Source organism: Aulonocara sp. 'chitande type north' Nkhata Bay, linkage group LG1, assembly GCF_057382095.1.
Source record: "Aulonocara sp. 'chitande type north' Nkhata Bay isolate Kocher_YH1m ecotype deep benthic linkage group LG1, A_spYH_male_GT1.1, whole genome shotgun sequence".
NCBI lineage: Eukaryota > Metazoa > Chordata > Actinopteri > Cichliformes > Cichlidae > Aulonocara > Aulonocara sp. 'chitande type north' Nkhata Bay.
This window is the reverse complement of record NC_141344.1, coordinates 28774525-28800309: the sequence shown is the minus strand read 5'-3', so window position 1 is coordinate 28800309 and position 25785 is coordinate 28774525. Positions and strand designations below refer to the sequence as shown.

Genomic DNA, 25785 nt, shown 5'->3' with positions numbered 1-25785 from the left:
ACAGATTAGATTTTGATGGCTTTTCCCGAATGTGGAGGCTGTACAAGTGTCAAAACTTTTTTCGATCCAACTTGGAGAAATTTTAACTTCCTCCCTGTCATTTAGTTCCATTTTCAAATGAGTCAATTCCTGGACACTGGGTCAGGTTTTAATACATCAGAGAGAGTGCATGTAATCGCTAAAGCCCACAAAGAAACCCTGTGAGCACCTTTTCCATGACTGAGGCTTGCAAATGGAATTGCTGGTTTCACCTCCAGGCTTTTAGGAAAAGAGGACAGGAAGGCATACACATGGATGATTTTCAGTCTAATCACTATCCTTAAATTTCTAAAGAGATGCTGCAGAGAAAGCCAAAAAGCAGAAAATGGGCCATATCACTCTGCGTTAGTGTGTGTCTCTGTACCCGCTGCTACTGTTTTAAATCAAATTTTCATCTGTACCTTCAGCTCTAGCAATTTACATTCATCTGCCTGCATCTAGATGAGTGGCCTCGCTGTGTTCCACTTAGACTTAACCAAGACGTATTTTTTCCTTGTTTTTTTTCTACCATTCGCTTCCCCATCCCACGAGAGATAGAATAAACACACACATGCACACAGACGCGTCAGTATGACAACAAACGCTCGCTTTTTGTCCGAGAACAGTCGCTGTCTGTAATGAGACTAAGTGTGGCCAGGCGGACGGACAAATGAATGAAACGGCTACAGAATCATTGGCTGTGTTTGATTTGCCTCCACTAATTCAAAGAGACCATCTGATAAATTGAGAGGATGGGATGTACATCAGAATAGCAAGAGGTGCCTCTTTGTTGTTCCCCATTCCTAACCAAATCACACCCCAACCCCCGCTAGAACACCCAGAGGGGAGAATGTTTCCCTTGTGTGTGTGTGTATGTGGGAGAGAAAGGGTGGGTGGGGGTTGCTAGGAGGTGTGAGTTTTCTGGAGGTCCTGCAGAAAGCCAATGAAGGAGTACTTGTGTCAACATTCTGCTGGCAGTGATGAGCCACAAAGCCTCCTAGCCAAACATCCAAAGGGCCTCATCACCTCTCTGCAAAACAAAGCAGGGCCCGCGCTCTTAGAGCCCTCCTACACAGCTTCTTTATATGCAGATTAGTAAGATGAGTTGGCTTCAGATGATTCCGGTTATTGATTTGAGCTTTAGTAGGACGTTAACACTTGAAATCGTGGTTGTATGTATAACTGATATTACATTACTGTATGTGTTTAAAAAAAGAAAGAAATTAGAATAAAAGAGAAGAGAACGCCCCCGGGCGTTGGATGGCTGGATGGCTTTGGAACAAGTGAGGAAGGGCATACATTTTGGACATTTTTGTTTCACAGCTTTTCCTGCTGAAGAAACAACTCCCTCATGGCCTTTCATACCACACTTGAGTATTTGAGTAATGGGTAAAGATTTATATGACAGAAAAGTTCCTGTTTTTTTTAATCTATCATTTACCAACTATAGATATTTCTGTTCTTACAGAAGGAAAAAAGTAGGATATTTTCTGTGTGTTTTATAATTACAGGACAGTCTGGGCAATGAGCTGGCAGAAAATGTTCACATTTATTTATTATAATTTCAGCCCAAAGAACTGTGCTGACAGACTTCTCTGCGACAGCAGCATTTCTTTATTATGTAGATAAACTGAGACATAATGTTGGAATTCAACTTATTGTTCTTATATTAAGATATCTCAGGACTTTAATGTGTAGCTAAACTTGTAACACTGACAGAAATTTCGCTGATCTGGCCCATTTAAGATCAAAGTAGGCTGTATGCGGCCCACGATGTAAAATAAGCATGACACCCCTGGTTTAGAGAGCATTTTTACCCAGCTGGATTCAAACCGGGGATGCTGGCGTTTCGTGATACGAGTTGGACTGTGACATCTAACGGCTGCAGTAGATTCCCCTGCATCCACGCGGTCATGTTTCAACACATCCTATGATAACACGTTTTATTTATGAATCTTTTTGTATTTTGATTGTGTTCATTTTGCAGTTCTAGACTTTATTATATGTGCATTAGTTTCATATATTACATCCTTTAAAGGTGAATGAATAATCCCACCTCAGATGGCAATCACATTTTTTTTTGCAGTTCAACAAACTGGATAACATGAACCCGTGATTACCTCTTATCCAACCATCACTTGTTTATTCTTTGTTGATGTTCCCCACAGCTTTATCAGTGCATAACATAAACGAGATGTTTGCGCTGCATGCATCCAAATGTATGTGGGTGCTACTTTTGTGTGCATTCCACCACAGCTCATTGGTGGCTTAGATCTTATCCCCTGGGGAGCAGTTAGTCCAGATGTTCGGGGTCTACAAGAACATACTAATTTGGAAACTTTCCCACATGCTATCTGGTGTGGCTGACTCTGTGCCGGCCCCAGACATCTAAAAATAGTCTTAATCATTCTACAGTCTGCTCCCAGAACCCAGCTAGCTACTTCCTTCCCAGTCATGTTGCAACCACCTACTACATTTCACCACCAGATTCACAAGGCCCTATCTCTCAAATCTGAGCCTTCCTCAGTTGTCCAGAAACACGATAAACAAAGAGATGGCTTACAAAACCCAGCTCTGCTGAGTTCATCAGCAGTTTGTTGTGAAAAACACCACAATTTCTGTGCAGTAATGTTTTATTTCAACTATACATGCCGTGTTAAAAAAATGGAGAAAAAAAAAAAAAACAACAACAAAAAATATCATGAAACAAAGACCATCATTATTATTTACACATTCACAGTACAATTTTACAACATATCTACACGCTCAAATACTCTGGAGATCAGCTGGCCTCTCATCGCCACGTTGCACAGTATTTAAATTAGAATTACATGACAAAATCTGGTTCATCTGCACGTACACCAGACTGAAATATAAAGGCTTCAATTTAGATTGCAACTGAAAGACCCAGTTCATATTGCAATGTACAAGGCAGTTGAACAGTGTATGCTGAGTGTGTGTCTGTGATGTCAGTGTGCATGTGTCGAGTAGAAAAGAGACAGCCCAGACTCTGGTTCGATGACAGGCAGAAAGTCTTTACATACAATCATCACTTGTAAACAAAATGTGGCTTTGGGCTTGAACAGGCAACTGACACTCGAATGAGATTTCAGAATTCACCCCCCGCCCTCACAAAAGAAAAAAAAATTTAAAATAAGTACCCACTGCTATGAGAAATGATCCCTTGGTCGTCACTGCCGGCCAATAGAAACAATTCCTGTCCTGCAATCCTGGGGGAATTACAGATTCCGGGCGGCCATGCCAAAAGACGGCTTTTGTGTGAACACTGTTTTAATACATCGGCTGTGGGCAGGATATGCTGCGTTGAGCTGACTGCTCCACAGTGCAAGGTCTCACCACCCTACCTACATCCCACGTTCAAGAAAAATACATTCACTGCATGGCACCTTTACCTGGTGGATTAACACCACTCATTTCAACACCGGCAGTAAAGGAGGAACGAACTGATTTATATCCCAGTAGGTGTTTTTGCTTTCCCTTTGTGTGACTCGCATCCACAAATGGAATGTTTGTCAGTGTGTTTTCAGTATCGCTTCAGTTTAGATTTCCGACGCGCATCCTGCTAAAATTTCAATTTGCTTATGTAAAAATCACTCATATAGCGAGCATATGACATAACATACAGAGGACCAATTGACGTTGCCAATATTATATACTGTATTCGTGAATAAGGCACACAACGCACAGATTCGGGTTCACTTGCCTAAAAATATTTATACTCCTTATTTATAGTATTTTTTTAGTATATACAGTATCTTGTCATTCCCAGCATGACTCATTTGGACACATTGATAAATGTAGTGTTGATTGTACACGGGGCCACTCGCAAGAAAATCTGCACAGGGAACATGGGCTGCAGAACTGGACAGATGACAAAGATGGTACATCCACGTATTGTTCTAGGTTCAGTTAAATATGTCGCAAATAGGATTTAAAGTGGGAGGAAAAAACTAGCATTCTTCTATCAGGGGACACGCACACACAGACATTTAACAGAATAAACCTGCCTTGAAATGTGGAATTCAAATATATGGGCTAAACCATTGGTGTTGCTTTAGTTTCAAAATGGTAAATTCTTTAAATAAAATAGTAAAAGATTATAAAAGCAAGTCATTTTGTTGGAAACCCAGTTACAGAATGAGATGAAAAATTGCATTTTCTTTTAATACCATTGCTACATAAAGACAGAAGACTCTTGAACCACTCTTGAATTCTTACAAAGGGGCAGTGGAGGTTAGAGGAAGTTTCAGTCCCAGAGAGAGAGACATCTTATTTCATGTATCAGTGCGTTTGGTTGCTTAAAACTACTCCTTGGCCTCTGTCTGCAACACAACACAACACAGACACACACACACACACACACACACACACACGCAGATGTGCACACCCATGTCACAGGCTATCCTCGACTGGTAGGGGGAATACATGCATCAGGGAAAACTCCTATATCTGAAATCAATAGCACAAACCAGTGAGCAAAATTTGAGTTGGCCATTTCTGTGTACAGCCAGCATGACCAATTCGCCACAACCTAATCTAATTACTAAGTACACAACAGAGTGACAAAGAGGTATGACCTCAGCTCTGTCCAGGGGGGGTTTAAAGAAGATCAAAGAAAATATGTTGTTTTAATGAAAGACAGTGACTTAGGTCTTAAATGTCTTAAGGTGCATTCTTGGGCAAGTGGCACTAATATATTTGCTGCATTTACACAAATCTGCTTTCCTGTCAGCCAGCACACACACACACACACACACACACACACACACACACTTTCTCTTTTCTTACAGTTTTGATCAGCTGTTTACGGCCACGTGTATCTTAAAACAACACACGCGCTATACGTTTTGATCTTCCCCTCCATCTGCCTTATGCCATCTTACAGCCAAAGCTATGGCCTCTGGCTTCTCTCTGTTCACTTCACATTAGTGGGAAGACAGTGCTCAAGGGGAGTGACAAATGAGACCCATTCTTCAAGTATTCCACTGTTTTTTTTGACCTGGTCCCACATACACCATCGTGACCTCTGCTGGTGTCCTAAACCTCGCTCCAAATGTGGTAACGGGTGAGACCTAAGCCCAGATACACTGGGCAGCAGCAGATTCACCACTGTCCACTGATCATATCCTGTGGCTACTGTGGCAAGGGAGGGAGGTTGGCTTGCAGGGTTGCAAAGAGGCCCCAACGAGTATCTTTGGCCATATGTATGACTTTCTGGTTTTAGTGTGAGTGAATGTGCATATCATTTAAAGGGGAAATACACCTCAAGTTGATACACAAACACACACTAGGCCTTATCCCATCTGTACTCCCTCCCCCCAAGCCCTCAGGGCTCAAAGCTCTACAGTCAAGGCCAAGAACTCACTTTGAAGTGTCCATGGTCTTTTAATAGCTGTACTTGTTGACTACTCGCATTTGTGGAGTCTGTGGTGAAAACCCATTGGGTTTAGGCGGCACATCTGGCTTTATTGAAGGGGTCCGTTTAAGCCCGGTGCGAGGAAGTGAGCCATGCCCACTGTAGCTGCTCTGTCTGGATACTGAGGGTGGGTGGGCTGAATGCATTCCTGGTGCCATAACTCCACCATGTGAATCAAGTCTGGAGGGGGGTGTCGGAGGCATGTAACCCCCTCTGTTCATACTGTGTTGGCGAGACACAGACACCCCCATGGTTACCCCATTTGGTGAGGTGGATAAGGAGTGCCTGTGAGATGCACTCCGCTGGAGTTGGTACCCCCCTCTTTGCCTCTCCAGGGTGCCCCCCATGCTCAGGCTTCCCGTTGGTGTAGTGGGCATGGGCACATCAACCCTCTTGGTGGGGCTGTGCCTCGGCAGGGAGGAGGAGGGAGAGTACAAGGAAGCTTCTCGACTGGGCACCTTGGGGGGTATTTCAGTCAGTTCCTCCATGGGCTCGAGTGTGAGGTGCTGCCTCGGGCAGGGTACTGATCCCTCTTGAAGAATGGCCTTGGGGTTGGCCACAGAGTCATTGAGGTGTTTTAAAAGGTCATTTAGGGTATTTCTGGCATCCACAGACCTCTTCTGGTCTTTCTTAGCTCCTTTAGAATCTGGGTTCTTAAGCTTCTTTTCAGATGAATGTGGTAGTGTATCTTCCCCATTGTCATGGCTGGGGTGGTCATGTGTAGCGTTGGGCAAGACCACGGCGCTTGGGATGTGCGAGTGTCCCAGGGCGAGGTGAGGGTGGTGGGAGCTAGAGTTAGCAGGAGTAGGAGAAGAAGGAAGGAACTGAGGACTCTTGGCAGATGAGTTGGACTCCTTACGGGACCCACTGACCTTCCCATGTGCCCTCTCCCACTGGTTTTTAATGGGCTGTAGACCTTTCTGCTGAAGCACAGGGGTAGACTCTGGTGTGGGCAGAGCAGCCAACTCGGGGGGCTGACATCCATCCCGCAAGATGACGGTTTTAGTGTCACCGTTGGGCGCGTTCAGGTCTTTGCCAGTGCTGAGAAGATTGGTGTACAACTTCGGAGAATCATTGTTGGTTTGGTACTCCTAAGAATGTGATAATAAAACCAAGAGTAAGATTAGACAGTTTCACATCTTGTTCAGTGACTCTTCTCCACAAAAGCGGTATGATTGAAGCTGCTTTTTAGTTTGTAGTTTGGCTGTACCTTTACAGGGCTATCGAAGAGGCCATTGAGCTTGACAAAGCTTCCAGTGGAATCAGAGCAAGATGGTGCAGACTCTGCATCCTTGTGGACATGTCTTGGTTTACGGAGGAATGAGTCTCGGTAGCAGAACACAATTAAACCCGCCAGTAGGGCACCCATGAGAAAAGCAGCAAACACGCAGGTGATCAGGATGTTCATGTGGACCAACTGGTTGGTCTCACCAGCTTGTATATCCCACACACCTACAAAACAGTGAGGCATCAGTTAACCCTCTGGCGAAACGACTCCGTGACGTGTACCCACAGCAGAAATGATACAGTATTGTGTGAACACAGCCATGCTTAAGCTTCTGCTTTTCAACCTCCACCATACAACGTAGTTAACCACAAATATTGTTACATTCATCCTAATCTAAGATGAAGAAGAAATATGGTGAAGAAGCTGTTATGTACCCACACCCAATTTGTCCTTCTTTAAGAGGAAATGCTATGTTAGTTCAGCCGGGAAGACTCAAAGTGTGGCCTTGTCCCACGTTCCAAGACACTTTTTGTCATGCATCCAGCACTAAAGGGTTAGGAGTGCGCGCTTATCTCAGATAGAGAGCCAAGTCAATCTCTTCCCGCAGGAGATCAACCAGCAGGAAATTGATCAGAGGAAAGTGTTTGCCATCCAGGTGTTCAGATAGCTGCTGCTCTACAGAAAGTTTGTTAGTAACCACAGACATTGAAAGAGTTAGTCATCCACCGTGCGGCCATGATGTGGCAGAGCTGGTCCAGTCAATGATTTACCAGCCAGGGTAATCTATTACTAGAACTAGGGTTAGAAAGTCTAACCTGCAAGAGGCCATTCCTAACAAGAGCTTTTAAAGAAACTACGTTAGAGCAGTGTTGCGTAAAAGAAAGAAAGAAGATGAAGGAAATTACCATTTAAGTAAAGAAAAAAGTTATTATGAAAATAAAATATTAATCATAATATAAATGTTTAATGAAAAGACTAATATCTGCCATGCTATCTAAGGGAAAACCGTATTAGCAACCACAGTGTGTTTGCATATATGTGTACTTTCACATTAGCGTGGCTTAGTGACATTTCCTGGCAGCTATCAGATCAGGCTCAATGCAGCATGCTGGCTGCCTCCCTGTGGGCCTTACCCTCTTGGCCCCCTGGGATAGAGTCTAAAGAACTGGAGGTGGCTGGGTCATCCTGCAGCACAAAGCGTGAGCCGTAGAGCTCTGGATCAGGCCCAGAGCTGGGGCTCTGACTGGGTATGAGTACTGGGGGGTGTATGGGCCCACTGGGCTGGATAGTGACTGGCGCTGATGAAAACTCCATGTCTGTGGTGACAAACAAACTGTTAAACTGTGCAGACGAGTGAAAAGCATACTGTTATCATCCCAGTTAGTAGGCATCGGTAGAGTGTATGGAAAAACAAAAGAGTAAACTTTATCACAGTTTAAATGATTGTGTTTTCAAATACCAATAAATGTACATTTTGAAGACAATTTAAAAAGGAAATAAGTGATGGTTAAAAGAGGAGTTGGTACACAACAGGAAGGTTGCCAAGGTATAGTGGAGTAGACATGCAAGAGGGAGGATGGATCAGAACAGGAGGTGATGGGTGAAAAGGAGGAAGTCAATCGTCGCCCAGTTAGAGTGCTGATGTTGCCTGGTGGTTCGGTTATTGATGGCGATGAAAATGAACACAGGGAATATTAGCATTCGAGAGGTGTTTGATACGAAAAGATGAAGGGAAGCAGGGGTTGAAAGAAAAAGGCAGGAGATGCTGAACTCAAGGAAAGAAACCATTTGAGTAAAAGATCAAACTAACCAGAGGTAGGATCGCCAAATGATTTGTAATCTGGCGCTGAAGTAGTGCCCAAAAATGCTAAAAGAATTAAAAGGGACAAGAAATCATTATAAGGAAACTCTGAAAATTAAAAGAAAAGAAAAATAAAACTCCTGAGAGACACTAAGAGTGCAGCTTAGTTTAGGTTTTAACAGGAAGTATATTAAGCACTCGGCCAGCAGTGTCATTTTTTTTACTGGAGGCACTCTGGTTCTGATCAATACTGTGGTTCAGCCATGGGTCATGTTTAGCTGATACATATGAAGGGACAGGTGCAGTGAAATCAGTCAATGTACATTTTCTAGCCGTGACATATCACAAGACCTCTGTCATTTGCACCGGCTGAACATGACCCTCAATTGTACATGTCCATGTTTCCGCCTCACGGGCGGTATTAGTTACAGGTGGCCATGTACTCTATGTAGATATGTGTGTTAATACTGCACGTAAGACTAATGTAGGGGCAAGTTACTGGAGTGGTTACTGATGTGAGTGTGCAGGCTCATGGTGTATGCAGAGATGAGTTTGTGTACAGTGTGTGTATAGCTGCATGTGTGTGTTTGTATATGTCTGAGGACAAATAGCATGGCATGGAGATGAGATCGATACCTTGACAGTCTCCGAGGTGGGCCGTGTTTCCAAATTCAACATCCTGCTCATATCCAGCCCTGAAAAGAGAGAGAGAGAAAGACAGATAGAAACAGATATTAATCCAAAATAGCAGCGACAACAAAAAATAAATAAATATTCTAGTCATTTTCTCATCTGTAATATTTGTGCTTCATATTGCAGGTGGGCTGTGAACTCACAAAACACCCGGCTGTATCCTCTCACAGGCTCCGTGAGGCTTCCAGCCACAATAAGGATCCCTTGATGCAATGCAGGACCTGGTATGGCAAAAACGTACACACACACAAACACACACACACACACACACAAACACACACACACACACACACACACACCAGAACGCCAGGTTTAATCATTCTGGAAAGAACGCTATAATCACTTGTGACTGACTGAACATTAACCACAAGGCACAGGGTAAAGCTGTTATCGTTGCTTTTATGACATTTAGCCGAAGAACAAAACAATAAAGCTATGACTGGCTGTACAAAGGACATTTTTATTTAACCTCCTACGTGTGCAGTAGTGCATCACTTACTTGTGGCAGGAGGAATGCCTTTCACAGCGGCTCAGGGGAATACGGATGACACAGCTTGAAAAGGCGACATAAAGGCTGTGTGCGTCTTTGTCCACATGCAGCGAGAGGACACGCTTGTCATCCTCACGGTTAGACAGGCACCTGGACAGGGTGGAGAGAAACCTAATCAGAGGTCTATCAGACCCGTCTGTCTCCTGTTTCAGTCTCGGAAGATTTAATCACTTGTTAGGTTGACGACTCACAGAAGCTTCTTCTTACAGTTTAACAAGAATTTAACCCCTGACTCCTGGCAGTGTGCATTTTAGCTTCCAAAAAAAAATAAAAATAAAATCACACACACACCAGACTCAAAAAACACAAAAACACAGCAAAACAAAAACACACACACATGCACGTGAGCACAAAGCTGACAGACACTGCCATCTGTGCCAGGAATCATCACTGTAAGAGTTGCTGACTCCACAGCCAAAAGACAGAAAGGGAAGAGGAAACGAGAAGAGGGAGAAAAGTGCATGTGTGCCTACTTGGCCCTGTTGAAGATGTCTATTTCCTCCAGGAGCAGGCTGTCATTCAGAGACACGGTGGAGGTCTTGGCTAAAACCTTGAGGACGACCCCCGACTCAGCCCCGATGAACACCACTGTGTAGTTCTTGTGGGGTCCTGCTTCACTGTCCACAGCCAGCGCTGTCAGCCTGTACCTTTATACGTAGCAGAAGGCATGTGTTACTCACAGCAGGGGTTATTTCATGCAAAATAGGAAAGACTATTTGAATACACATATCCCATATGCTCACTGATCAACATAGGTAAGGCCTGTTTTATATCTTTGTGTCATCTATGGATACTATTTACCAATTTTCCACTGAAGGACTTACTTCATCCACATTTGAAAAATACCAACAGATTCACAACAAATGTTCAGCTATGATATAGATATGGGTCGTAAAAGATCTTGGCAAGATTTTTGATTACTTTTTATTTTTAGGAAGACTTTACTTGGTTATCCTTCCAATAAAGGTATGATCTGAAATCACAAGTTTCAAATGTAAGATATATGCTCTTTATGCGTTTACCTGACCCGTGTCTTGGTGAACCAAGGCTCATCTCCTATAGAAGGCACAGCTGTGTCCATGAGGGGGTGGGACTTGATGAACTGCAGGGTATCGTCCGGGAACTCGACGGAGCTCTTAAAGGACGCAGCTGGACCGTGACCTGCACAGCTCCCGGGTCTAGGATAGAGAGTGCCATTGCACGGAGGGCAAAAGGTCAAAGATCAGCCTATATGATCGCACACCAGGGAGTAATAATAATGTATTCTGAGATGGATGGAAAAGTGCCACGAGAGGGTGGGGGAGAGTAGCAGGTGCTTATTAGGATCACAAAAAGACCTCAGCTGGAGGCATAAAATATACATATGCATGGTTATCCTCCCATAAATGATTTACTGGGGTAATTACGTGCTTCGTGGACTCTGTGTTTTGTACGCAGGGCTGCAAATATAGGCGCTGACTGTAAACAGGTTAAATATGCAGCGCATCTAATTATACTAAATTAATTATTTAATCGTCAGCAGATGGTAAATGTGTGTGCTGGGTCAAAACTAATAACCTGGTGCAAAAGATTTCATTTCACTGGGTTTAACCTGGACAAAGAAGGGTTAAGACAAGGTGAAAAATGACAGGCGGTAAACAGCTGACGAGTCCAGCACCACGTTTAAAAAAAAAACAAAAAAAAAAAAACACATCTTTGGACATCGCCCTCTTAGTTTAGTTTCTTGGTTCCACGTGCTTAGCAAGGTTCAGAATTTGGATATTATTCTGAGGAAGAGAAAAGATGAACCGTTACCGAGGTTTGGGTAACTTCTCCTCTGGGAACGGAGTCCACACAGAGTCAGGGGTCTTCTGCTCCTTGAACCGGCCCAAGAATACTTTTTCTATATCAGCCATGGAGAAGGCACACACCGCTGACCCTGGAATACTGCAGAAAAGGAAAAATATCTAGATAAAATCCCCTGTTTGTTTGAACTCTTAATTCCTCCTGCAGCAACGGCAGCTACGGCTCACCTGTTCATCTGCGTGGTGAACACGCCCACCACAGAGGGAACCCCGTTAATGTCGATGATGTCGGTGATGGACTGGAGCACATCAAAGTAGAAGAAGGACTCCCCCGGCACGGAGCAGTTCAGCCTCGCCTTCACGAAAGAGGTCCAGTGCTTCTCCAGCACCCTCTGTGACCCACCCACGTCATTTTTACAGATTCGGGCCACGCGGGAATACACAACCTGTGAGGTGCAGAGGTTTTTTTGTTGTTGTTGTTTTTCCCAGAGAGGACTGAGGCGTGCAGATGAGGAGGGCATCTCAGTGAATGCCACTAAAAACACTTCAACATGCTGAATAATGCATCTCCCCATCCTGTAGCAACTCAGCACAGATGACTTAACAAACAGACTCTCTCATATTTAACTTGTTCACTCTGACTGGAGCAAATATTTAAAAAAAAAAGAAAGAAAAAAAACAAACAAACACTTGCAATGGGCCTATACTGACTTAAAGCTGGGCCATGTGTAAGTGTGTTGGACTGCACATACTGCCAAGGCTTAAAGCATAAATCAAGTATGATAAAGCAGTTAGCTTGGATAGCTTTAATTATTTACCAGTGCAAACCTCCATCAGAGCCCAGGTGTCACCCCAGCATTAGTTGGGTTGAAATATTCATAAGCTGGTGGCTGATGGAGGATGCCGGCTTCCTGTGGCCCGGCCAGCTCAGGATGAGGCATGGTCAAATCTGAGGTTGGCTTCAAACATGGGACATTTATAATGCCATCTGCGTGTGTGTGCCTCACAGGGAGAGGCGTACACAAAAGCGTGCAATCTCTGTGAGACAAATCCTCACCACTGTGTAATGGTTTTACGTTAGTAGAACATCCCTACCAAACACTTGTCGTGAAATTTCTCGGGTATTCTAATGTGATGTAGTGTCAGCGCCTGAATGGGCCCCCATTACCACCGGGCCCATTTGTGGCAGAAACGCAGGCACTGAGGGAGGCGTAAAGCTGTAGTCTTGGATAAAGGCCTGCATATGCTGTGTGTGGAATACGTGATGCATTATAAACGGCAGGTGCACGGTCTTACCTTTCCCAGATTGCTGTGCTCCACCGCGATCTCCCGGTAGAAAAAGTACACATAATTCCCATACTCTGCAGCATGCAGGAAATGAGGTTCTGAAAGAGAGACAGAGGCAGAGAGTTGAAGTGTATTTCTGCACTGTCACCACCACTGTGCATGTTGAATATTTCAGGGATTTGTACAAGGCTGTATATGACTGGGGGTGACCTAGATTGCCTGTGAGAGAACAGGCCATATCCTCCTAGAGCTTGGCAAGGCAGGGAAGCTCTCTATCACTCCAAAAACAACCCTGACAGCCAGCGCACATACATATACCACGCAAAGGCACCATGAGCATCGAGCTAGCTGGCAGGTAGACACATGTATCTTAAGTGAAGTAAGAGGAGAGAGAAACAAGGATTACCTTTCAGCCATTTGGAGTCATACTTGATGGTTCTCAAGGCTGATCCATCACCCATACTCCGATAGATGACAGAATCGCTGGCCTGGAAGTCAGCTACAGTTGCAGAATACAGCTTCCCTTCTAAGAACAAAAACAAGAAGGAAACACAGTCACCAAAAAGTAGGATGCGCTGCTCTTGGATCCTTTGTTGTTTTGTCTTCTTTTATAGAGCTTAATTGGCCGAGTTGCTAGCGCTGCAGGCCCAGTTTTACCGTGGCAAAGACACAGGGGTGATAATGAGAGCGTAAGTAGGAACACATTAGTTGTTCTTTGGCGAGATGAACTGCGTGCGTGGGCGGGTGTGTGCTTGACCCTTACCAGCGAAAAGGGCAACGTTGGTTTGCTTGGAGTCAAATGGGCACCGTGCCAGTCCATTGATCTCTTCCCCATCAAACTCTAGGTTATCCAGCTGAAGGGAACGGAGCGATCACCCACACATTAAAAAGAGCTTTCTCAAGAGGCACGGTGCAAACAATCACACACACAGAAGCACTGGTGCACACATAAATCACTGAAAGGAATCTTGTCAAATTTATTTAAAAAAAAAGATAGTACAGGAAGTAAAACATTGCTGTTTATCTAGTAACAGTCCACATTTGGTGTACAGTGGTCCCTCCCTATAACGTGGTTCACTTTTCGCAGCCTCGCTGTTTCGCAGATTTTTTTTTTGGTACAATTTTGCATGGGTTATTTTTCTTCCCTTTTTTACTACGCAGTGTTCTGCGTCCTGATTGGCTGTAGACTGTCAATCAATCTCATGCCACATCTCCTGTACAGTACAGAATGCATTCAGCTTGTCAAATTTACATAAATCTTCGATCGCTACCAGTGTGACTCTGAAGTGCTGTACTGTATGTTTGTAATTGTTCTCAACAACGAATACAACAATGTCGATGAAACGTTTTGCACCGTCAAAGGCTGCCTTTGACTTCATTCTATAATACTGGATTTATTTTTCTACGAAGGTTTGAACTGAGAGTGTTTAAACAAGAGAGAAAAAGTGTGAAAATGTTCGTGCCTGTCTGAGAAAAGGGTATAAAGTGTGTTGTGAGGGGTTTTACAGCCTTAAAGCAACTATAATAATTGTAAAAAATAAAGTTGGCTACTTCACAGATTTCACCTATCGCAGGTTTTTTTTTTAGAACGTAACTCCTGCAGTAAACGAAGGACCACTGCATGCTGTTGTACACAGCCTGCATGAGCTTTGCCTAATGAATCACAGGCTCTGACCCTGAATACTGACCCTGTAGTATCTGCACATTGGGTTGAAGCCATTAGTACCACAGATGAACACCAGGTCATCATTTCTTGGAACCAGAACTTTGATGAAGTTGTGGCACTCGTCCTGGAGGAAAATGCACAACATTAAATTGTGTTTTCAGAGGTTTGTAGTTTAACTTTCTGTCCGTGTCATGGGTGACACGGGTGACCAAACAAAAAGTGATTTTTAATGATTTTTCCCCCCTACTTACTCTGTGTTTTCCCTTCACAGCACACATCTCTCTGTCAGCTTGGCCCGATCGCCATGTTAATTTCTGTAAAAAAAAGAAGAAGAAAAAGAACAACATCATGAGGTATCAGACACATGCGTGCGACATAACACGCAGGCACACACTTTTTCCACTCTCTCATTTTACCACCTGTCCACTCTGTGATGAATGGTTCAGTATTTTCTATGAAGCCCTTTCAGTATTTGTGGATTGCGAGAGCAACTTGTGTGAATCTTACCCGGTAAGGAATGATCTCATTCCTGTAGGATTCTCTCAGGCTGACTAGGTACACCTGATCTCTGTGGACGAACAACAAAACATGCAGCTCAGTGACAACAAGAATATATTGTTACTTACTGGGTCTTTGTGTGTGTACATTAATCAAAGTATTTTATTATTCTCCCAATTATGAGAATATTTTGTGTCCTTATCATTAGAAGGCCTCATTTACTATAGAATAAATAAATGAATAATCTTGACAACAAATACACAACACAATTTCACTTCACTTTCAGTAAAAACATGCACATTTCTAGCATACCATCTAACAACACAGATACATGTGGTGGTGATTACAGGGGCTCCAGAGGGGGAAGGTGTTATACTGTTAGATGTCAAAGTGATTTCCTGCTACAATATTACAGTAGTGCTAGTGGTCAGATTAATCCCACTGCCCATAAATAGCAAAAAGAAATGTAAAGATGCCAAGAAATCCCTGACAGCGCGTCAGGCCGGGAAGATAGACGCCTTTACTGGATCAATACCAGCCATATACATCAGATGCACGACCAGAAGCCAGAGATCCAATAACGCTAAGAGCTCACCCTTCCCGCATCCCACCCCTTTATGCCACTGTTTACCTGCCAAGGAGTGACTGAGTATATTGGTGAGGGGGAGAGGTGTGTGTATGTGTGTGTGTGTTGGATTTACCTGCCAGCGATGAACAGAGTGTCCTGTATCGTGGTCATCAGCTGAAAGTCAAGGCGATGCTGGGACTCGTTGCCAGAGGGCCTGCCTCTGAATACAGGGTACCGCCGTGAAACTGCAGTGACAACAAACATGTGCTATTAACGGGAGGCTACTGGTAAAAGCAAACAGTGATACGCTGATAAACCACCCTGTTCTGATTAAACATATAGTTAGATATGGGAATTATGTGTACGTAGACCCAACTACAGTCTCTCCAATCAGACCTGTGCGTCATTGTAATGTTTTTGTGTGTTCGATAACGGCTGCCTTTGCCAGCATACCACTCTGTTATTCCATTACATCACAGCAGATTGATTTTATTACGGTGGATGCTAGCGTCTAAAGTATGGACCCGATGAGAGGGAGGAGGCGCTAGTGTGTGTCTTAAGTTTTTGTAACAATATTCTGAGTGGAGCAAGTAAAAGGTTTACATGGGGATTGTCATTATTTTATTTCTATTTTTGAGTGACATTCGAGTAATTATAATCTCAACCCGGTCTCTGTTGAGCTCATTTACGGGTGTACTCACAGTGCGCGTCAACGACATCGAGGGGTACGATGTCCTCCGGGAAGCTGACTGCGAGGAGAGTGCGCGAGACTGTCAGTAGCAGCAGCAGCAGCTCACTGAGCAGAAGCACAGCTTTCTGGCCCATGTCTGCTCACAGACGACACTTCCTGTTTCACACTGGTGGAGATGTTACCTGGAAACGCACACAAAAAAATGACATGCTCTCGTTACTTGACATGTGCTAAATATAATCTTTTGTACCGCTGTGAACTACGCGAACCGAGTCCAAACCCTTTGTTAAACTCGGAGCAACAACTGTCTCTTTTTCAAGCTTTTGTGATGCAAACATACAGTAAAACGCTCTCGTGTTTATTGATGACTGAGCTCTCAGTGCCAGCGCTTGGCACTTCCCCTCTACCTTTTCCTGCATCTGTTGCCTAAGGGAAGGTCAGCCAACTGACCGGTGGGGTGTCTCGGTGTGTGTTGCAAAGAGCGGAAGTCGACTCTGTTAGAAACGTGGCAGGCCTGCTGTCTCAGTACATCTGTGCTCTGATTGGTTTGTACTGGGCCAGGCTCAACACTAATCAGCACATTGCAACTTCATCATCATCACAAGTGTAGCCTCTGCTCTAACCTTAGCACACCTCTATCAGCGCTCTAGTTGTGGTTATTGCTCGAGCTTTTCCTTGGGGTCGGTGTGCTTTATTGCAGCGCAGTGATTCACTCATACTTGTATTATGAGCTCCTACTCATGTACAGCTGTTTTGACATTGTAGTAATTTTTGTGGATTAAAAGCTTGTACAGGATCTGATTGTAGACATGATACACCAGCAGTTACTTTGGCAATAATTTATTGTGGGAGTGGCAGGGGTTTAGTGTGTATGTTAGTGTCTGAAGGAGTACTTTAGAGACAGACTGTGTCTGTGCATATTAATGATCGGTGTGCATTCAAATATTTATAAGGCAAACGAATTATTCATGCAGGCAAAGCCTGAACGGATATAAACAATTTACTGGGAGACGTCACACAGGCAGAGGGATGGATTAGCCAGGAGCGCACTTGGATGCACACACACGCGACTGCACATACGTAATCACTCTTTCAAATGGTGTAATGCAAAGACTGATGTGTGTGTTGCACGCGAACGCACACATGTGCGCACACACACACACACACACACACACTATTGACTCATTTTTCAATTAGCCCCAAAGCACACCTGCTCCAGTGCTGTCTGTGAGCCCTGCCTGCCAAGCCATTAGTGCTTTGATTGATCCACACAGGAAACATGGCAGATCAGCAGCCAGAGAAGGCAATCCATGGACTTCTCCATATCTGTAACTATAAATCGAGCCACTTTCATCTTGATATTTTTTGAAGAGCCTCAAGCTTATGAAAAAATGTCCAGAAGCTTAGTTTAAAAACACTAAATAAACTACAATGCATATGGCTGTTAAGTGAATTAATTATAAGCAAACATGGCTGTCAAGTAGAAAATGAGCCGCCGCGAGGTGTTTACCTGACAGCAACAATCGGCATGTCATCTTTTTGTTAGAATGTAGATGGCATAACTAATTTGTTGCACAACCTTTGTGCCAGCATGTTGATGTAAAGTATGCTGTGTGTGTGCGTCCATTAATAATCCAATTTTGGTCTAAACAGCTACTGTGTGATGGCATGTCACTAAAAAGAATGAAAGTAGTGGTGAGATGGAATCGGGGTAATGCCAACATGTTTTAATCATCACCAGTGTGTAATCATGGCTATTCAGGACTCTGTGGGATACTGAGGCCTTTCAAAGAGCAATGTCATTATGACTGGATAATGTGAGGCATGGATGAGACAACGCTTAATCTCAATTAGTCCACTTAGTGGTTAAATTACGGGTTTGATGTTTTGGCAAAAAAAGGGGGAAAAGGGAAGATTTTATGAGGACCAAAAGGGTTGTTTGCTCTCTCTATAACTACAAACATCAATAATGTTAAAGCAGGCAGTAATTCTACTGTAGTCACAAATGAATCACTGGGCAGAACCCATCCACAGATCTATGGATGCAGTTTCCCCGATCTGTGCGGAGCAGCAAATGTAAGAAACTTGATCCTAACGAGGACTGATGACGCGACTCTGAAAATCCTTAAAAGCATCACAGCTTTTTTTCTTTTTCTTTTTTACTTCCTCATTCAGACGCCTCTCACACCAGGAAATCTGCTGCGTTAAAACGCAGGCAATAAATAGCTGAATTTCTAGAAGCCGGAGACAGAAATAGATACCAAATACTCGACGGCTGAAAAATAGAGGCCCTGTGAAAGTAAATAAACCGAGCTCCGTGTTTCAATTCTATAGAACTATCGTACACACTGCAGGCTGTACCTGTGGCCAAAAACCTGGCTGTATTCACAGGTAAATGGTTTCCTTACCTGTCAGAATTTTACACTCCTGCTTAACACGAGCTCTTCAGAAGCACTCACATTCATGCCACTTTTGCCCCTGTACCATTCTCCCCCACTAAACAATTCAGATGAAAAGAAGGGGGAAAAAAACACTCTAAGGAAGGGCGAAAAGCTCAGTGCCAATCTCCCATGATTCCTTGCATGGTAATAGCCTTGATGTGGAAGGCAAAGGCTTCCCTCAGAAACTTTAATGTAAAACAGAAACAGAAGACATTCAGAGGTCAGTGATCTAAAATTACTTCTCAATCTCTAGCGAGCCCAGCATGTTTTCTATTGACTATTCCTTTACGCTCTCTGGCTCCTGCCCTCCTGCGTGTGCATGTGTGTGTGTGTGTATGCACACATATAGGCCTCAACAAGCCTGGAGACGCTGGGCTTGTCACGCATCTCACTGCCATTCAATCTTGCCTTACTCTACCTCTGTTATTACAGGCTTTGCAGTGTCCTACAACCACGCACTTTCCCTGCTGATGTTTTTGGCTCAAACCCATGGTGTTAAACATGGGGGGAGGAGGAGGAGGGGAATCGAGTGGACTGCCATTTCTGCTGATGGTGGGTGTAGGGGTCTGTAGCCCAATTCTGGTAGTTACAGGGGACGCTTTAGTGCTCCTTTAGCTTAAAATGACAGATTAACACATACCCTCCTCTTAGCTGTGCTTTCGTTGGCATACAGTACGTAAGCCATAAAATCTCCTCAATTGCAGCACTGGATGAATGTGTTTTTGCAGGGAGGTCCTATTGGGAGAATTTGGGGATAGTAAAAGGATAGCAAACAACAGTAGTGCGTGAGGATTTTGTAGTTGCGTGTGAATGTGAAGGGCGGATGTAATCCCAGCAGAACAAAAGGCTGCTGCTGCTGCTTGAGGCTGCCTGACTTGTCATCTTGCACAACGGGAAATCGGATGACCCGGGAGTTCTTTTTTTATTTTATTTTTTACAAAGTTAAATTATTTAACTCTGTTTGTCTAAACTGCGGTGGAACAAAATTTTGTGCTGCTATATACGGCTTTGATTCCTCTTGTGACTGATTTATCGAGGCGCTGTTGGCAATTGCGGCCACTTTGAATGGCGAATTGACCTTCCAGAGTGACTACTTCATGACTCCTTGTGTTGGCACTTATCAATGAATGAGGTTGAAGTAAAATTAAGTGAACTGACTCATGGTGGCGAAGAAACTTACAGACGGAAAATGGTGGACAGAGATGGAAGGAGAGCTATTTGGCTAATTGGACGCCATAAATTTGAATCCTGATGAAAACACACACACTTATTACCCACAGTGATTTTTGTATTTACAAGGGCATTTTTGCCCTTCGTATAACTTTAATATCATGCCATAGTAGATTACCTAACATTATATCATGTAATGCATCTTTGCCGTGTCAGTTTTCTAATGATTGGCTCCTATCGTGACCGAACCTGTATTTCTGCACCATCACCTGTCCATGTATGACTGTCTGTTTCAAACCCACATGCATCCAGTGACACGGCTGTTAAAACTCAACTGTGGCCCTTGGAAAGTAATCAAGATGCAGCCACACAGGAGATTGAGCCAGCCAGATGATTAGAGCAGCTCCCAGACATGCCCACAAATGATTAATACTCCTTTTCCCCACTTGAGTAATAACAAGCACCCCCTAATCACAGGCTGTTTACCTAAGGATCCCTTCTGAGGGGCTTGGTTGGACTTGTTGCTTCAGAGATCTGGCTGAAGGAGAAGGCTGTGCCACCCTAAACCGTGCTTCCCTCCCTTTTGTTCTCTACCTTGGTGAGAGGAGGAGTGAAACAGGAGAAAGGCTGTTCTCAGCAGTAGTTCTACTATTATAGAGCACAAAGAGCCTGTGCTGCAGGTGTGACCAAGAAACAAAAGGGGCTCTGGGCAAGTCAACACAATAGAGCCCCACCCCCGGTCCATGGACCCATGTTCCGAAGAGCTTTTTCGAGGCTGCGAAAGGGACTAAGAGGGAACAAAGCAAAGTATAAAAACGTGCCCACTCTGAACACGTCACATAGGGTCTAACTTTCATCTCTCAGCCAATTAAGTATGGAACAATTTGATTTGTGAACAGCAGTTTAGGAACCTATAAGGCTACAAAGGGTTAATACTGATCACTGTATGGTTTAATGGTGGTTGTTCCGGGGTTATGGCCGGCTGTAGAGGAGGTCAACGGTGATCGTTCTGGTCACTGAGTTCTAACCCTCTGGAAAGTGAAGCGAAGTGAGACACACAAGCCAGCTGTGCTGTCAACAAACCCATGGCTTGGTTCTGATGTCTGACCCGGCCACAGTCTGATGGCCTTGCCGATATCTCAAGTTTGTCATTTCAGCAGTTAGGCCGAGCTCTCTGATCTCTGAGACATGGTTCAGCCAGCTGAAAGTTTCCAGGGAAATGCAAACATCCTCCTTTATCCCTTATTTCTATAAAAACGTAAAGCCTTTGGGAGATATATTTATAGCAGCAACATTTTGACCACAAACCAACAATAGTTAAAAATGAGTGAACACTTCTGCCAATAAAAAAAAAAAAAAAAAATGAGTAGAGCAGATTAGTATGGCAACAACTACAAAATAAGCACCTTTTGCTCTTTTACTTAATTTAGCCACATGTTCCTAAACCTTAAGACACAAATAATTAAACTGATCACGCCTGGATAGCTCCTTATGAAACAAAAGAACTACCTCGACTCCCTTGCTTTCATCATTTTTCCTCCGTTTCATTTTCTATTTTTCAAGTTTTGCCTTTGGATCTTCTTCTCCTGTTTTACGCACACAGTCCACGCAGCAGCCCGGGCTCGAATGCATGCATTATATGGACTGGAGCATAAAGGCATTCAAGTTTGGTCCGTGGTAAATCATTTCAGACCCCTTTTAGTCCACATGCACAACTGATACAAAAGACAACAAAGACGCGGGGGACATCTGTGAAGTGACAACAGTGATGGGGCTTCGTTTAACTGCCTCTATAGCACTTAATCTATTCACAGGGCAGGGCTTCCGTGCCACTCTGCCTCCAGAAAGGTTACGGGCGCTTTTGCAATTTATTATCCAATATGTGACTTTAGTAATGGATCAGGGGATGTATTATATGTTTTAAAGACATCAGCAAACGACCTTCATTTTCCACTGCTCGTCCAGTTTGCCTCTTAATTGTTTAACAGCCGTTTGTTTTCGCTCGTCTGCGCAGATTGCCTTTGATCCCAAGTTGATTTTTTTGTAAAGTCAAAATGCCAGAAAACACTTTTATTCCTGCTCTGAACTGTTTAACAGTTCAGACTAGAAACGCTTTGTTATTGGGACTGAAATTGTAATAAAAACAGGGACACTCGCCTGCACGGAAGGTTAAAGGAAAACGTTTGCGTGGCTCCAATTATATTTCTATCAGCATGATTATAATCAGGAACCCATTTGCACTCTTGCATTCGATAAGCGGGACGTTTTACTCGGAAACGTACTTGATACTTTTTTATAGATTATAGTGACTAAGTATAGCGCTCCGGATAGATTGGCCAGTAGCAATAGGCTATGCCCTTTATTCAATCCAATAATATTAATACCAACATTTAAAAAAACAAGAAACACGTATTTTTTTCTAAAAAACGAAAAAAAGATGCGCTTTATCCATGGTTTAATTGCAAAAACAAAACACTGGGCACACCTACCTCAAGTATCCGATTTCACACATGAACGGGGCAGTCCAGCAGAATGTCATATTCCTTTGGTAATCCATTTGCGAGAAAACCCCCAGCATGTAATATTCCTGTTATTTTGCGCTCCATCCGGACCCCACTTTTCTCTTTTATCCAGTTGCGCACAGATTTCAGCTCCGCTCGCCACACATTATTGTGACTCTTGCCTCTGATGAGTCTCTCTCCGTCCCCGGGCCCCTGCGCTCTGATAAGTGAGCTTCAAAGCTCTGCCACGACCGCACCAGCCCCCCTTCTCCTCCCTCATACACTGTTACACCAGCCCCCTTTTCACTACGATTAACTTTGGAAACCAGAGGGAAAAGATATAAACATTAACGATGCGATATCCTTACTACGCCGCTCTCTGACTTAACTGATCTAAAACAACAGAGGGTGCGCGGAGAGCAAGATAGCGCATGTGGGATTTACGCAAAACTATCCTCTGTGATTCTTCTTCTTTAATAAATAAATACAGATATGGTTCGCAGAAGTTTGAAATCACCGGTTTCATAGGCAGTTTTAAAAGACCGGAGGAGGAACTGTAACAACTACAATTTTCCCCCTTTACGGGGAGTGGAAAGCTTTGGAGCTGGACGGATTCATTTTGCCAGCCCTGTAAGGAATGAATGAATAGTGTTGCACGAAAGCACTAGTAAAAATAGTCCGGACCTCAACTATTTCTGTCCTGCAACCATCGGTTTTGCAGAGCAGCATAGCGACGTGGTCAGAAGAAATATTTTGTTTCCCAGCAAAGACTTCTCCTCTCTAGTTTTTTCTCCCCCCCTCCTCGACTTTCACTGCAAAATACGGGCGCAACAAAGAAGCCTGTGTCCACATAGCTGCAAGGAACTCACCTCATCGGAAATGATTATTTTGTATCCTTTCGCGTTGCCGTAATCTCCCAAAAAAGATTCTGCGCGTCTCAGTGAATCAACTTCTCCAGGCTGGGAGAAAAACAAACTAATGCACGGCAAATGGTGTAATTCGACCCGAGCCCTACCAATGAACAGCGCTCTTCCTCCAGTCCCTCCCCCAATCATCCATCTCTCCTCACTTGGTTCGGGCTTCTCTTCCTTGCTAGGGCTTCCTTCCTTTCTTTTCCTAAAGCATAGAGAAAGAAAACAGCGACCCTCCCATTTCTCCTCCTGTGTGACCCCATATTCGCCCCCCTTCCCTCTTCAGTTAAAACCCCATCCCCCAACACTAAGTCAGCAAGAGCTTCTAGTTAAAATCTTTACAGCTGAGTTGTGGCAAGTGGACTGCTTAGTAAAACACAGCTTTAGCCATGTTTGGATTTGAGGAAGAGATTTAGCTCAATTCTGTGTTTAATTCAGCAGGGCATGGTGAAACTCATGTTTTTTTTTAATCATTAAAGATTACAATATTTTTGCAAAGTAGCATAAAAGTTTTACTCCTGTGCAAATGCATGCAACGCAGCCAGTTCAAGTTTTGCATGAGCATTATTCTTGTAGGGAAAATAAACAGCGAACCTTGCTGCATGCACAGCAACGCTGCAGTGATGTTAAAGTATCTTTTCTGTATATGCATATGCAAATATCATCGTGAGCGTCTTCCCCAAACTTGACATACATGTGAGAAGTCATTCCGGCCAGGTTTGCAAACCCGCACAGAAGAGGCTCATTTTCACCCCATTAGAAAAGCAGGTTGGCAGATGTGTGAGGATCATTTCCAAATGAACATCCTCACCCACGATAGCACACACACACACACACACACACACACACACACACACACACACACACACACACACACACACACACACACACACACACACACAGAGTCCTGACAGGCCCTATTATGTTGTGAAAGTTTGATCTGCATCTCAATACTTGTGTAGGAAACACTACTTTGCACTTCTGATATGCCCAATCCTGTACTTTGGCTCTCGTTGTGCGTCTTTGTCCGTGCTTGTCTCTCACTCGCTCTACCTGTTTCTGTAGAAATATTGTTCCTCAGTATTGGGACCATGATTCCATGGATTTTTTTTCCTTTCCTTTTTTGTCTTCAGGCGTTCTGCAGTTTTTGCCCAATCTAATCAGTGTTATTTCAGCTGAAACACATTTGTTATTTACGTGACTTTCATTCCCCTTCTTCTTGTCTCTCACGCCTCAATTTCTGCTCTGGGTTACTTCTGTTAGCAGTCCCCATGTCCTGTGGGGACTGAATCAGCACGAGGTTCTACGTGAGAGAGGCACAAGATGGATTGATCAATGTGTCTAAGGGTTGCCAGATGCAGGTCTTGAGTGTCATGGTGGATGAATAGATATATGGATTTGTCGGTGTGTGGTGATTGGTGGGCCTATTGATTGGTCCTTTTTCCTGTGAATTGGCAGTTTTATTGATAGTGTAATGGCTATGTGACACCATTTCAGGAGAATTCGATGGCTTTTGATGCGAGACTGTTAGCCATCACAGTCAGCTTTTTCTCGTAGTTTCTTTAATATTTTCTGCAAATTCAGATTAATTTTCACCAACGCAGTCAGATTTAAAAAAAATTCTTGCAGGCTTTATGACTCTTTCCATCTGAGTTAGAAAAAGGAGCATTAAAACTTTGATTGGCCTGCTAAATCTTGGCTCTTACTATTGTTTTGGATGAGACAATTCCCATCTTTGAGCCACTGGAGAATGAATGATTTAATGGAAGGACAATGACACCATCAGCAATGAAAGTGGAGCAGATGGGTGAATGACAAAGATCTTTAAATTTTGTGAGTATGTTTGGGTTGGATTGATAGTGGGAATGGTCAGATGAATGGTCTGTTTGATGGAAGATGGAGAGATGGATGGCAGGAGAGAGTAGTAATATGTGTAGGACGTGGGTGGGGTGGACAGAAGACAGAAGGCCTGCCTTCCTCTTAAATTTAGACATGTTCCCTTGGGGACCTTGCAGTGTGTAGGTCAGCCTCAGGGAGTGTTGGTGGGTGGGCCTCAGGGTGCAGAGGAGGATGTGCACCCCTGGCCTTAGGCTGGGGCTACAAGAGAGGTGCACTACCCTCCATGCCCTTATTTACTGCCTGAAACACTGGTACAGATGGCAACGTGACAAGGATAGAGGCCGCAGGGTTAAGCAGGAGCTGAGGCCAATCTTTTAAAGCAACATGCGATTGTTCTCCAGGACCTTCAAAATAGAAAATTAGAACATGAATGTGACATGTTTAAAATAATAGGTACACAATGAAAGTTTAAGGATTGAATCTTTAATTCAACTATTTCAACTTTCTTCTGTTGTAATAATAAACCTAAACTGAAGGACAAAGATGTCTCTGCACTGAGCTCTCATGTTTTCTGAAGTGATGAGCATGGCAGCAACAGTGATTCTGACCAGAAGAAAAAGCCGTGTGCTTCTTGGCTTGGCATTAAGTGTTCCATCAGATGGCTGCCACTCGGGGTGGAGGCAGTCTGGACTCAGCCTGCAC

General features: G+C 43.8%; 1 protein-coding gene across 5 annotated transcripts; it reads right to left on the bottom strand.

Annotated features, from left to right (window-relative positions):
* Nucleotides 1-2633: 2633 nt before the first annotated feature.
* sema6d (semaphorin 6D) lies at nt 2634-23396 on the bottom strand. Of its 5 annotated transcripts, none has more exons than XM_086291860.1 (20): nt 23203-23396; nt 16232-16403; nt 15664-15775; nt 14972-15032; nt 14716-14778; nt 14487-14588; nt 13562-13652; nt 13205-13324; nt 12808-12896; nt 11740-11957; nt 11522-11653; nt 10750-10905; nt 10201-10374; nt 9677-9817; nt 9321-9398; nt 9121-9179; nt 8494-8550; nt 7817-7999; nt 6666-6907; nt 2634-6546 (listed from the first exon to the last, which is right to left on the bottom strand). In XM_086291860.1, the coding sequence occupies exons 2-20, from the start codon at nt 16353-16355 to the stop codon at nt 5425-5427; spliced, it is 3324 nt and encodes a 1107-aa protein (XP_086147986.1). In that variant the 5' UTR covers nt 16356-16403; nt 23203-23396; the 3' UTR covers nt 2634-5424. The 5 variants fall into 5 exon arrangements, with proteins under 5 accessions (XP_086147986.1, XP_086147994.1, XP_086148002.1 ...); XM_086291868.1 differs by lacking the exon at nt 23203-23396 and adding an exon at nt 22322-23125; XM_086291876.1 differs by lacking the exon at nt 8494-8550.
* Nucleotides 23397-25785: the final 2389 nt, after the last annotated feature.